This window comes from Alosa sapidissima, chromosome 12 (assembly GCF_018492685.1).
Source record: "Alosa sapidissima isolate fAloSap1 chromosome 12, fAloSap1.pri, whole genome shotgun sequence".
In the NCBI taxonomy this organism is placed as follows: Eukaryota; Metazoa; Chordata; class Actinopteri; order Clupeiformes; family Clupeidae; genus Alosa; species Alosa sapidissima.
The window spans coordinates 32,032,617-32,047,946 of NC_055968.1; the positions used below are offsets into that span (position 1 = coordinate 32,032,617).

A 15,330-nucleotide genomic window follows, 5' to 3' on the forward strand; every position below is an offset into this window, starting at 1 on the left:
CCCTCCGGGCGGCTTTAGGCTGGAGTTGGCGGTGGCCCTGGCTGCGGAGCAGAGCAGAGGTGGAGCGGCAAGGAGGTGGTGCCTTGAGGATGGACGGTTGGCGGAGCCTGTTCGAGTCGGCCTGTTTGCCGGTGCTCTTTAGAAAAATAAGGGGGAAAAAAGTTTGTTGTGTGAAATCCGATGGCACGAGCCAGAGAGAAGGTCTAGGCCTTGGCGCGATCGTGGCGGTGTGGAGTGGCCGAAACAGCGGAGGACAGCTCTGCGACAAGGCAGCAGAGGAGGGACGCCAACGTGCTGGACTGTGCTTGAGATTCCCACGATGTTTCGCGCTGGGGATTCTGGGAGAACTGAATGATAATTTCGATACCAATGTTTCCCAAAAAGGCTTGTCCCAAGGAGAACAGTATTACCTTAAACACACATGAGGAAACTGAACAGTCCAATCAGTAGACTAGGATAAGCTAGCCAACTATGCTACTTTGTTTACAATATTTCCAGGCTTCAACCAGACAGCTGAATGTGGTAGAGTTGTAATAGAAATAGTAGGCCTAAGCTATGAATTTGTACATATACAGTAGCAGGAACTGATATCACCTGCAATGCACATGGAAAAGAACCCCATGCCTACTGAACAGTTTGGTGGAGGGTCTATAATGTTGTGGGACTGTTTTTATTTACGAGGCCCTGTGAAGATCATTAGGGTCATGTTATCATGAAGTCCTGATTATACAGTACCTGACCATTTGTGCCATGACACTAAACATGGATCATGATTGGATCATCCAGCAGGTCAGTGAACCAAAACATGTCAAGATCAAAAGAAACATGACTTACTAAACAGAAAATCAAGCTTCGCTCAGGGCTATCTCATTCCCCTGATCTGAACTTGATAGAAAACCAGTGGGGCTAAATAAAGGGTAAGATGCATCTGAAGATAGGACCTGAAATGTGGATGATATGGAGAGATTCTGTTAAATTTAATTCCATTCTATTTAAAACACTTTATTTATCCCTGAGGGGCAATGTCATCATGCATTCATAGTGACATACACATAACACATAACACAGGACAAATGTTGTATACAAATATGGTGTTCTGATTATTTTACCAAGGGTGCTAATAAATATGGAAGGTGCAGTACATGGTTTATAAGGATGACAAAGCATGACCAAAACCCTGTCCAATGTTTCAGCCATCTTTAGAAATACATTTTTGTTTTTAAAAACATTTTCAGGTTGTAGAATTAACTTTAATTATAATGGTGAACTAAGGTGAAAAAAGCTGAGACCATTTAGTGCTGTACATTTTCTCCTTCAAATTATCCCATCAATAGTTCACATTTATAGTTGAATAGTTCATACTTATATAAAAGTTTCAAAGATTTCTTGTCATCACACAATTTACCTATATCACTGTTCATCGTTCAGTTTAGAATTTGACTTAGAGTTTTCAGTGACCACCATGTGCTTTAGAATCTTTTTCTCTAACGTACTATAGATTACTATAAAGTACACAGTTACGAATAACATCACTTGACAACATAACCCCCATTTTCAACATCAATTTATTTCAGTGTATGAACCTGCCACAATTTCACCAATAAGTCTTGCTGTAAGAATCTTCTTGAATTACCTAACATGTCTGCTTGATATAGCCCACTTCCCCCCAAGGCAACAGAAATCTCTCCTTGCTCAAGATTGTTTTATCTGATCTGTTAGCGGTGCTCCTTGCATGGTTGCAGAAGTCAGTGATATAAAAGCCTGAGGTGCAGGGTTAGAACAGAGGGCAGAATCAGTGGGAGAGATGAAAATGTTTGTCTCTGTCCGTATAGTGATGCTGGTTGCAGCGCTGCTGCTTATGCAGCTGGATGGTGAGTACAAATAAGCCATTTCAGTGGACAGAACAGACAGATGTGAAAGACTCAGAAGTAATGAGTACAATTAGTACATTCCATTCTTGTTTGATTTACTCTAAATGTCTTAAGAGAAAGTGTCTTTTAAAAGACAGAGAGAGAGAGAGACATATATTTTTTTATTAAATGTATTTTATTAATGTTTAGGTTTCAATGGAGATCCAGAGGTAAGTTTTGATATTTCATATGTCAAGTCTTACAGATTTGTAAATCTTACATATTTGATTGGGGAACACACACACACACACATAACATTGTTAAAGCAAACTGCAGGTAAAGAAGCACATGTGCAGAAATAGTATATGCACTATATGACTGTGGACATTTGCCTCATTATGTTGATGTTGAGCACTGCATCTCCATCTGTCTTTACACCAGGGCGTTCAGTTTTTTAAAGGTCGACCGGGCCCTCGTGGCCGACCTGGCCCACCTGGTTGGCCAGGTCCCCGTGGTCCAGCTGGTTTACCAGGTCCACCTGGTTCTGGTGGAAGAGGAGCTCCGGGTCCTGAGGTGATGACACACACACACACACACACACACTGAATTTGGTCAACTTACCAGCCACTGTGGCGGGTAGAGCTACTAACATACCACAAATTGTCAGATCCGGTCTAATTTCCATACTTATTGACGGTTAAAAAAATAAGAAAGTGTCTGTAGGGATCATGTAGCCTAACGTTACCAGCCTATAAGGGTAAATCGCGCTGATTTGAAGTTCTACAACTCTAGTGAGCCGCCACCGCAGCATAGCATAGGCACTGGTGCAGCGCTTCACTTTCACTTCACTACCATTAAGAAACTTTCACTATGCTTTCATGTGCCACTGCTAGATTATTTCAGGATGACTGCATAGACATACATCTAGTGAGATCTGTGGATCTGCGTTATATCTTCACAGGCTAATATTCTCACCTAAATAGTTCTCTTTTGAATTGGCCCGTATAGCTATTTTAATCCGGCCCGCGACACGCTGCTATTTAGACCTATGAGGCAGACAGACGGACATCTCCACACCCATTCGTCGTGGTGGAATATCTCACAAACTTTTCATTCAAGAAATTACAAACCGTATATCAGAATAAACAGCAGAATTTACCGAACACAAAGGTGTAAAGCATTCCCTTATACAAGTTATAGCCGTTCCAGAGTAATCCGGTTTTGAAATTGATGCAAATGTTTACACGGTCTCCAACTTTGGGCTTTTGTCATACACGATAAGGCCAAATACAAAATAAATGTTAACAATATGGCCTAGATAACTGTACAACCAGAGTTTTTTCAATGTAGTTTCACAAAATGCTAAGCATGCATGTTACGTTTCTTAAAGCTGAGCTGTGCTTAAATTGTTCAGTGCATGATTTCATAACGGGCCAAATAGAAAATAAATGCTAAATGTTAAATATAGCCTTGATACCTGTAAATATTTAAATCAGATGATGTACAATAGTTAGATCAAGTTGGAGGGTTGGATTATAGGATGCTCCAGAACTCACAGAAACGGAGTCTTAAAGGAGCCACACCACTTTTATGACAAGACACTATAGAATATGAATGTGGTTCTATTGACCTTTAGTTTTGTTGCTACTGTGCTTGGAGGACAGCTGGTAGGTTTAGGGCAAAATTCAACACATTTTAGTCGTATTGCAATAATGCTGATTACCGTGATCATTTTGGGTAGCCTACTATAATCATGATATCACATTTTCATGCCGTTTCTCTAATTAATGTCTGATCTTCTTGCTTTTCTACTACAACAACTACTACTACTACATTTTCATCTCACAATTGCTTCCTGCTACACATGATATCTGAATATGTGCTTAGAGGTACTCATGTCTAGAATTGACTGGTCCCGAGAGGATCAGAAACATGCATTCCAATTATATGTGACGTGTCTACCTTGCTGTGGGCACACATCGGACACAATGTGAATGCACTGGTCAAAATATAAACAAACCCAAAAAAACATTAATATTTACCCTTCTACAGTTAAAGGCTCTATCAGTATTTTAGTTCAACTGACACTGTGTTTGTCCTTTGTGCCTTTTTGAAATGGTTTGAAATGCTATTATCTCACTTTCCCTTTCTATAATTTTATAATCACTGGGAATTTTCTTGGTCCCCTTAAGGCCCTACAGAGGAACCAGAGACTGTCACGGTGGCTAAGATGTTTGTCCACAAGGAATCTTTGAAATGATGCACATTTCTATCTGTTTTAACAATGGGAAATGTTTAAATAAATGCTGATTATCAATGTGTGTGTGTGTTGGGGGGGGGGGGGGGGGTATTTTGGGATTGAATAGACATTAATCACTGACAAATATGCGATCTCATAATCTTGTACTCCACCTTCATCCTATTAATAATCCATCAGGTCAGACTGATGAGTTGCTTTTCTGTGCATACTGTATGCATGGGAAGATTGTTATAGGCTACTTGCGTGAAAGTCGACTTAAGCTTTGAATAAAAGATCCCACACTACTCCACACAATAATAAATGAGCATGGGATGGGTTTCTCAAATGCCAAGTGCATTTGTTTCTTTTCGGCTAACGTTTGATGGTCAATTCAACCCAGCCTGCAGAACGATGCGAACAGTACAGTGGCTGCACGCGGAACCGGTGAACTGCAGAGTGGCTGCACGCTGCCACCTGCAGGTGGAGCCGACAAGCACGCAGAGAGAGAACACCAGCACGCGCGTCGGGAGGGCAACAGGGAGCGCACAGGCACCTGTCTCGCGTGCGGTCTTTATCTCGGTTTATTTATCTGAATTGCTCTATTATCACGATCGGTGTAGGACTATAATGACATTGTTATTAAACAATGTGATGGGAAAGCTATTCGGATTTAGACTTTTACGGACACAGAAGGCAGTGGATGTAGCACATGCTTTTCTTAGTGATTGATTCGGGTTTTTTTCCTCAGTGAGAGGACCTGTGCTGCCGAGAGGTATTCTGCACGCACCTGCTGACAATACAATTGAAACTGTGGATACATTTCTGGATTATCAGTAGACATTATTTTTTTCTGATCAACGGAATTGGATTTAATCTATGCTTCTTGTATCTTAACTTCAGAGCATTCTCCGCTGCCGAGCTCGCATCGCACCGTGTGTCAGACACAATGGATGTTACGGCGACAGTCCTGCTCCTCTCGCTAGCTGTCCCGGTACTACTGTCGGCGGACAGCGTGGGCAGCAAGGCGCGAAGCTGCGCTGATGTTCGTCAGTTCTACAGCGGCAAGGGTTTCACGTTAAATGGAGTTCCTCAAAGCGAAATATCTGGTGAGATCACAGGATGGAGTGGGATTCGGGGGCCGGGTGGAAATCAAACAGCACTCGGGTGGCGTGTTCTATTTGTTCTCTTTGTAATAAGCGCTCACGCCCTCGCCGTCATAGCGGCAGAAAAGGCAGTCACTTGCTGCCGAATATCTCGAGCTCGGTTTTGCCAAAACGCTTCTGAACGCTTTTAGGCCTGTGCAAAGATATAGCCTACAAATGAGCGTAGTCAAGCTTTTTTGAGTCCGGTGCCAGCATCCTATTTTATTTAGCCTGTGTGTTAACAGTCTGCAGAAAGAAAGAAAGAAAAAAACAGTTCAGCATTGCAACCTTATTCTTCATAATTTGCATGTTGTTAATGTAATGTGGTCCCATGCGCCACTACTGCAACTTGCCTGCTCTCAGGTCTGGCCAGATGATTATTGTCTCGAGCACTGTGTCTAGTCTGGAGTCCATATTATGTGTGTAGTCTGGAGTCCATATTATGTCCCTGACTGTTTCACGTCCCAGTAGGTTTTTCTGCAGCTGGCCTCTGCGCCTGTGGCCTGGACTCAGTACTAGAGTGTGTACTGTGCGCGCCTTTGGCCTGGACTCAGTACTAGAATGTCCAATATGAGCGCCTGCGGTCTTAGCTCAGTACTACAGTGTCCATAGCAAATGCCTGTGGTCTTAGCTCAGTAGGCTACTACAGTGTCCATAGCAAACGCCTGTGGTCTTAACTCAGTACCACAGTGTCCATTGCTAGCGCCTGCGGCCTGGGCTCAGTATTTGAGTGTCCTCTGCAGCCTGGACTCGTACTAAGGTAGCAGCCCGTACTAAGGTGTCCCTTGTTTCCACTGACCTTTGGCATTGCCTCTGAACCATTCAGAACACCGACAGGGAGCCGGAAGCCTGTGGATGCTAGTGTGCGGTGTTAGCATTTCCTAAAGGTGCTAGTGTGTGGTGCTGCTAACATGACTCCTAAGGAGACTAGGGGCACTAGCACGTCCCTCCCTAACATAGCATATGCCTGTAAGGGATGCTATTGCCTGGCGCTGGCATGTCTCTACTAGCCTACTGTGTGTATTTTCTGTGTGTGCCTCTGCACATACACACACTCTCATAAACACTTACCTTTGGCTGTGGTGTGTGTGAGGAAAACAGAGAGAGAAAGAGAGGAGAGAGAGAGAGAGAGTGTGTGTGTGTGTGTGTGTGTGTGTGAAAAACGGCACAGACGGCTTCATCTCTAGGCAACCAATGGTATTCTCAAGGTCACCTCCATCAGCCTCAGCAGCACTGGGAAGTGTGAGATGTAGGAGGGCAGTGTGTGTATGAGTGTGTGGGTGTGTGTGTGGGTGTGTGATGCAGGAGGGGGAGTGTTTGTATAGATATGAATAGGTGTGTGTGTGTGTATAGGTATGCATAGTTGTGTGTGTGTGTGTGTGTCTATGTGTGTGTGTGTGTGTGTGTACAGGTATGAATAGTTGTGTGTGTGTGCAGGTACCATTAGGTGTCTGTGTGTGTGTGTGTCTACTGATATGATTAGGTGTGTGTGAGTGTGTAGTACTCAGCCTTAGTGTCTGGCTGCTTGAACAGAGGAAACCTGTAACAGGAGCCGAGCACCATTGTCTGTGAGTGTGGCAGATGGTTTTGTCGAGGGGGGGATGTGTGTGTGTGTGTGTGTGCATGTGTGTGTCTGTACGTGAGCAGCTGTATGTGGGATGCAGAAGGCAGTTTGTCTATAAAGGCCAGGGGCGTTTCATGCCGTGCATGTGTGTATGTGTGTGTCTGTACGTGAGCAGCTATATGTGAGATGATGTCTGTGTGTGTGTTTGTGTAAAGACTGGGGTTAGGGTTAGGCCCCGGGCGTCCATTGTGTGTATGTGTGTGTGTGTGTGTGTAGACGCCGGTTTAGGATTAGGCCCTGGGTGTGTTTATATATGTAAGTATCAAATGTGGGGTTTTGTCAACACAGTATAACTTACAGTGTGTTTGAGGGGTTGTGTGTGCCGTAGGCACCAGAAGTGAGTACACCTCTGTGGAATATCACTGAAAGGATTGAAACGATTGAAAAGATACCTCCCAATAATTACATCAACAGTAATTGACAAGTGTTCTTTGCAGATGCAAACTCTACTTTCCATTTATGAACAAACAATAAAAAAACTATAAATTACAATATAGACATCGCAATGGAAATCGAAATGATGCAGTCAGTGGTTTCACAGGAAATTGCATTTGTTTATGTATATGTTTAACATTAGTAGCAGATGCTTTTGCCCAAAACAACAGACAGTACACTATATTTTAACCAAGGACCAAACGAAACACACCAGACATGGCTCACACCTCCCTTCAGTATTCCCAGAGAATCTGGACACAGGGTTTCGACTTTGTTTCCAGTTTTTGTAGGCTGGGCTGCCTACAGAGTTTTTTTACAGTGTACTCACCGAATGGCCATCTAGTGGATTGTGAGGAGAGGAGGATGTTTGTTTTGACAACTTTGGTTGGTCTGCTTGTCTGAAAGCAGATAATTGGTTTCACACCGAGGGTTAATCAGCTTAGAGTGGCAGCAGAGGTCAGCACAGTGAAAGTTGGCTAGCTAGACTAGCGGCTATTTGGTTTGACTTGACATGGCAACAGACAGGATTCCCTCAGCTGGGGGTTAGCATTAGCTGTTAGCAACAGTCCTTATGATAAATAGGAAGTCGTCAGGGATGGGGATTAGCTTGTCATAGCAGCCTCAAGGACTAACAGTGTTTTCTTGATAGGTGATAGTTAGTGGTTGCCTTTGAAGCAGCCTGGAAGTCCAGCGCAAGGCCATCCAAAGTCCACCTCACAGGGTAGCCTAGCCAGTTAGAGATCAGCCGCCTAATCTCCTCCCCCACGGAGAGGTACACCGTCCACTAACTCCGCGTGCGAGGTCATACTGTCAGGTGGACCGAGGCTCATGTCCAGACTCGCCAGCCTCCTCGCTGTTAGAGAGGCCAAGGCTGCTGCTGGAACATCCGCCCTGTTCGAAAGCCTGAGGGTGTTCAAAGGAAACCATAGTGTCAACGTTCTCTGAAGAGGCCGTTCGAAACCATCATTCTTTAAAAGATGCCTTGACTCCAAAGTCATGTCTTACGAGACCGCTCTCTACCATGGCAGCAAGGCAGCAGCCTTCCGTCTCGAACGGACTGTTTGTGTGTTCCCCACTGACAGGATCACAAATGTTATCATGTGTCGGACAACATGGAAAGGATCCCTATAGAGATATGTCGGCGTCTGTTTACCTAAATAACGGTTTAACTCAATAGCTGTTTAACTCAGTAACCGTTTAACTCAATAGCTGTTCAACTCAGTAGCTGTTTAACTCAGTAGCTGTTTAACTCAATAGCTGTTTAACTCAATAACCGTTTAACTCAATAGCTGGATGAAGTGTAGAAAATCTAGTGGATCATAGTGTATCAAATCTGGATCAAATGTAGTCATCATGTGCGACAGGCCAAAGACTGACCTAGTTTGAGGCGTACTCTTAAAACAGTCACTTCTGTTCTAGAGGCTACAGCTGAAGCTGTTGTTAAACACACCATGGGGTGGTATGTGTATTAGTAGTGGTGTGGTGTGTGGGGTTGGTGAGGGTAGCCGGTTTGCTAACTGTTGGATTAGGATGTTTTAAAAACACCACTAATCTGTATTTAATCCCATGAGAGAAACCATCTTTTTGGTGAGTCCTCCTCAACACACACACACATACACACACATGCTAAATCAGTCCTCAACATAAACACACATAGACACACACACACACGCTAAATCAGTGTTCACCACAAACACACACACATTCAAAATAAGTACTCAACGCAAACACATACACATATAACCACTAAATCAGTTCTCAACACAAACACACATGCTTAATCAGTCCTCAGTTCAAACACACACACACACACACACACACACTAAATCAATATTCCACACAAACACACACACACATTTGTTGGTCAAGCAGTCAGAAAGGTCCCCAAAATCCACAACTGATCTATAAATGTGTTTGTCAATCTGTAAATAAATCTAATGCTGTTTACACCTGTAAATAGTAATACATTTATTAGTGAATCATCAAAACATTTGTGAATCATTAAACATGTTTGTGAATCATGTAAATAAAGGAACTATTCTATAGAAAACACACACACACACACACACATACACACACACACACACACGTGCGCGCACACACACTTAATGAAGGGTTTATGGCATGTGACAGGTGAGATTTCTGACCTCGGACTCTGGAGTAGTAACCTTGTGTTAACATGATCTAAACATGACCCCCTCACACACACAAACATACACCACAGTCGGCGTAAGAGTATTACACTTTCACTAATACACACCTCGGCGTCACTAATCTCAGGGACACGCCTTAATCCTTCTGTGAGTGTGTATGTGTGTGTCTGGTGTCCCCCACTGGATATGTAGTGACAGCCACTAGTACAATAAAATGGCCCAGGAAGTGTAGGACACTGAGGTGTGCGAGCGAGTGTGTTTGTGTGTGTGTGTGTGTGTATGAGAGTGAGATGGGAGACACAGCAAGACAGCAAGAGAATGTAAGAAAGAGAGTGTGTGTGTATGTGTGTTTGAGAGAGAGGGAGAGAATGTGTGTTTGTGTGTGTGAAAGATGTAGCTTGCTAAGTGGCAGCGGTACTAGATCTGAATCATGTAGGGCAGTGAGCCCCCCCCCCCCCTTAAAAGGAGGCCAGCTGTCATTGTGATTTGGTTTTTAGAGGGGGTGATGTGTGTGTGTGTGTGTGTGTGTGTGTGGGGGGGGTGCATGGGGTGGGGGTTGTGGTGTGTCTGGTATGTGCTCAGGGATGGAGTGTGAGCGTGTGTTCATGTGCTACAGTGTCCTATTGTGTTACTGATACAGTGCTCACAAAATCAGGATTTAAAAACCTGATCTGTGTGTCCTGATCTAGACTACTAATAGTGGTCTTGTTTGTGTGAGCTTGTCTTTCTCTCTCTGTGTGTATAACAGTTCTGGGCTAACTCAACCCACCCAACCCAATCCAACCCAATCCAACTCACCCAGCCCAACCCACCCAACCCAACTCAACCCAATCCAATCCAATCCAATCCAATTTAACCCAACCCAAATCAACCCACCCAGCCCAACCCAATCCAATCCAACTCACCCAGCCCAACCCAACCCAACTTAACCCAACCCAACCCAACTCAACCCAATCCAACCCAACCCAACTCAACCCACCCAACCCAACTTAACCCACCCAACCCAACTTAACCCAACACAACCCAACTCAACTCAATCCACCCAACTCAACCCAACCCACCCAACCTCAGCGTAATCCACCCACCCAACCCAACTTAGCCAAATCCACCCAACTCAACCCAACCCAACTCAACTCAACCCAACTCAGCCTAATCCAACTTCAACTTCCAATCCATCCTGACCCAACCCAACTCAATCTAATATAACCCTACCCAACCCAACTCAATCTAATTTAACCCTACCCAACTCAACCCAACCCAGCTCAATCTAATCTAACCCTACCCAGCTCAACCCAACTCAATTTAATCTAACCCTACCCAACCCTAGAGAATGTAATGTAAGGAGGATGCTGAGCTGACCACACAAATAGGTGGTGTGCAGTAGGGGCTGCACACCAAGCTGACGGACGGATGTCTGATAACATCTGGTTAGTCGATGAGCATCTGTAGCTGCAATTGGTGTCTGGTTAGTCGATGAGCATCTGTAGCTGCAATTGGTGTCTGGTTAGTCGATGAGCATCTGTAGCTGCAATTGGTGCAGTGTGTGCGGCACCACCATCTTGACAGACCTTTATCGGCTTGTTTACAGCTGATTTAACATGTTGAATTTGACGTCTGGGCCATTGGGAAAAGATTTGCTCTGATTGGTTGTTAAGCTTCCCTAATTATTGCCTAAGTAGCACAGTGTAATCATCAGATATGCCAATATGGAAAACAGTGTTGGGAAAGTTACTTTTAAAAATGTATTCCACTATAGATTACAGAATACATGCCCTAAAATGTATTTTGGAACGTATTCCTAAAATTTACTCAAATTGAGTAACGTATTTTGAATACATTGGATTACATCAGCATTGTATTATATTTCATCAGCAGTGGATTAAACAGTTATGTGGAGTTATGTGAAGTTGTAAGACCCATAGTGTCAACAACAACCCACAACCTGCTTTACAGTGGGGATGGATTGATATATACAGTAAGCATATGTGCTATGAAACTGTTAACCTCATTGTGTAAAAGAAACTACAATAGACATTTTTAATGAATTTCAACAGCACAAGGGGAGTTACATTCCTTTTTGCAGAACAACGTCAAGAAACGAGAACCTTTACTGGCCTAAAACATGCTGGCTGGATATACAGTAGTCCTTATAGGTCTATAACAAAACCAATTTTACATTCTACATTCCCTGAGAGGTTTGTCATTTAGTCTATCAATATAATCAGAGGGAAAGAGAAAGGAGCATGCACACACACACACACACACACACACACACACACACACACACACACACACACACACACACACACACACACACACACACACACATACACACACACACACACACACACACACACACAACCAGGGAGAGGGAAAGAGAAAGGAGCACGCACACACACACACACACACACACACACACACACACACACACACACACACACACACACACATACACACACACACACACACACACACACACACAACCAGGGAGAGGGAAAGAGAAAGGAGCACGCACACACACACACACACACACACACACACATACACACACACACACACACACACACACACACACACACACACACACACACACACACACGCACGCACACACACACACACACACACACACACACACACACAACCAGGGAGAGGGAAAGAGAAAGGAGCACGCACACACACACACACACACACACACACACGCACGCACACACACACACACACACACACACACACAACCAGGGAGAGGGAAAGAGAAAGGAGCACGCACACACACACACACACACACACACACACACACGCACGCACACACACACACACACACACACACACACACACACACACACACACACACACAACCAGGGAGAGGGAAAGAGAAAGGAGCCACCAGAGAGATACATAGGCTACATGTACCCAACCCAATCTAATCTACCCAACACAACCCAACTTAATATAACTCTACTCAACCCAATCTAATCTAATTCTACCCAACACAACCCAACTTAATATAACTCTACTCAACACAACCCAACTTAATATAACTCTACTCAACACAACCCGACTTAATATAACTCTACTCAACCCAACTTAATATAACTCTACTCAACCCAACTTAATATAACTCTACTCAACCCAACCCAACTTCATATAACTCTACTCAACCCAATCCAACCCAGCCCAGCCCAACTCTACCCAACCCAGCCTAATCTAACTCAATCATTCCAACCCAACCACAATTCATTTTCCCATAGTGTACGGATGTGTGGGGATGGAGGAGAAAGTATAGAGGATGAGCAGGCCCAACCCAACCCCACCCAACCTATATACTGTACGTAGTATAGAGGATGAGCAGGCCCAACCCAACCCCACCCAACCTATATACTGTACGTAGTATAGAGGATGAGCAGGCTCAACCCAACCCCACCCAACCTATATACTGTACGTAGTATAGAGGATGAGCAGACCCAACCCAACCCCACTCCTCTCCTCCCAACCCAACCCTCACTCCTCTCCTCTCAAGCGTGCTCTCAACCCTCCAGCATTCTGGGTCACGGCCTACTAATGCCACCCACCACACCAGCCTCCAGACATGCCACTTAAAGCTCAAACAACGCACACACACACACACAAACACACATACACACACACGCACGCACGCACGCACACTCTTATACACACACACATGCACGCGCACACACACACACACACACACACACACACACACATACATATACCGGTCACACACAAAACATACACATAAACAGGTCAAACACACAAACACCGACACCAACACGCATGCACACACACACACACACATCAGCATTTGTAGGTAGAAGTGTGTGTGTGTGTGTGTGTGTGCATGCGTGTGTGTGTGTTTGTATTGGGAGGAGTTTTGTGCCCTAATTGGCAGATGAGTGTGTGAGCTGCCTGGGGCTGGCTGCTCTCTCAACCGACTGGTGACTGTTGACCGTCAGAAGGAGGGCACACGCGCACACACGCACGCACGCACGCACGCACATGCACACACACACACTGTGAGAAGGAGGGAAAAATGCCAAAGAGGATAAACTTTCAGAAGATGATAACTTGTACGCTAGATCTGGGGATCGTCTGTGTACGTGTCAGATTTATACAATACAAGTGAACAAAGTTGAATCTAATCTAATCTCATCTAATCTAATTTAATGTAATCTAACTTAATGTATCTACATATATATCTGTGTGTGTGTGTGTGCAGGTGAGCACCTGCGTGTGTGTCCTCAGGGCTACACGTGTTGTACCAGTGCCATGGAGGAGACGCTTGTGGCTCTGAGTCGCCGAGAGCTGGAGGGGCTTGTGAGAGAGGCGGGGAGATCCATCCAGGCGACGCTCAACGCACAGTACCGCAGCTTCGACAGTGAGTACACACACACACACACACACACTTTAATGCACAGGGGAAGAATCTACAGATACAAACATTGATGGAAGTATGTTACACACTTAGACATATCTGATCAAACACAGAGTAGGTAAACATGGCATCGTCATTTCCGGATGGATATACTACCTATTATTGCAAAAATGCACACGCACGCACACACACACACACACACACACACACACACACACACACACACACACACACACACACACACACACACAGACACACACACACACACACACACACACACACACATACACAAACACATACCCTGATGAGAGAGGCGGGGAGATCTTTACAGGCTTCGCTCAACGCACAATATTGCAGCTGCACACACAGACACATGCTGATGAGAGAGGCATAGAGATTCATACAGGCTATGTTCAACAGACAACACCCTAGCTTAGACAGTGACACACACACACACACACACACACACACTTGTGAGAGAGGCATGGAGATTCATACAGGCTATGTTCAACAGACAACACCCTAGCTTAGACAGTGACACACACACACACACACACTGGTGAGAGAGGCAGGGGGATTCATTCAGGCTACGGTCAATGCACAGCCAAACACACACACACACACGCGCACACACACACACACACACACACACACACACACACACACTCACTGACCAGTTGTCTTGCTAACTTTCCTCTAGCATACTTTTTGGAGCTGCTGGACGGTTCTGAGCGCTGGCTGGAGTCGGAGTTCCCGGAGGCTGTGGGCGGGCTCTACGAGCGGAACGCGGGACTGTTCCGTGATCTCTACGGAGACCTGCGGCGGTTCTACCGCGGTACCCCGCTGAGCCTGGACGAGGCGCTGGACGACCTCTGGACTCGGCTGCTGGAGCGCCGCATCAAGGCCACGCCCAACATCACCATGGCGACCGACGGTCTGACGGATGACTTCCTGGAGTGCGGCGTGAAGCAGGCGGAGGCCCTGCAGCTGTACGGAGAGGCCCCGCGCCAGATGAAGACGGCGCTGGTCCCGACACTCATCACCGCGCGCGCGTTCACACAGGCCCTGACCAGCGCAGGAGAGGTGGTCCGCAAAGTCTCACAGGTACCTGGCCCGCCCCATCGGAGTGAGTGTGTGTGTGTGTGTGTGTGTGTGTGTGTGTGTGCCTGTGTGTGTGCGTGTGTGTGTGTGAGCGTGTGCGTGTGTGTGTGAGCGTGTGCGTGTGTGAGCGTGCGCGTTTACACAGGCCCTGACCAGCGCAGGAGAGGTTGTCCGCAAAGTCTCACAGGTACCCGGCCCGCCCCATCGGAGTGAGTGTATGTGTGTGTGTGTGTGAGCGTGTGCGTGTGTGAGCGTGTGCGTGTGTGAGCGTGTGCGTTCACACAGGCCCTGACCAGCGCAGGAGAGGTGGTCCGCAAAGTCTCACAGGTATCCGGCCCACCTCATCGGAGGGTGTGTGTGTGTGTGTGTGCCTGTGTGTGTGTGTGTGTGTGTGAG

General features: G+C 45.6%; 1 protein-coding gene across 2 annotated transcripts in view; it reads left to right on the forward strand.

The window, feature by feature from the left end:
- Nucleotides 1–4,617: 4,617 nt before the first annotated feature.
- The window catches only part of gpc1a (glypican 1a), a 14,485-nt gene continuing 3,772 nt past the window's right edge, over nt 4,618–15,330 (forward strand). Inside the window, exons 1-4 of one of the 2 annotated variants that reach the window (XM_042056765.1) lie at nt 4,618–4,861; nt 4,990–5,195; nt 13,678–13,836; nt 14,534–14,937. In XM_042056765.1, coding sequence (XP_041912699.1) covers nt 5,036–5,195; nt 13,678–13,836; nt 14,534–14,937 — 723 coding nt within the window. In that variant the 5' untranslated portion in view covers nt 4,618–4,861; nt 4,990–5,035. Of the gene's footprint in view, nt 5,196–13,677; nt 13,837–14,533; nt 14,938–15,330 lie in introns of both variants that reach the window. The other variant, XM_042056764.1, reaches the window with a different exon arrangement.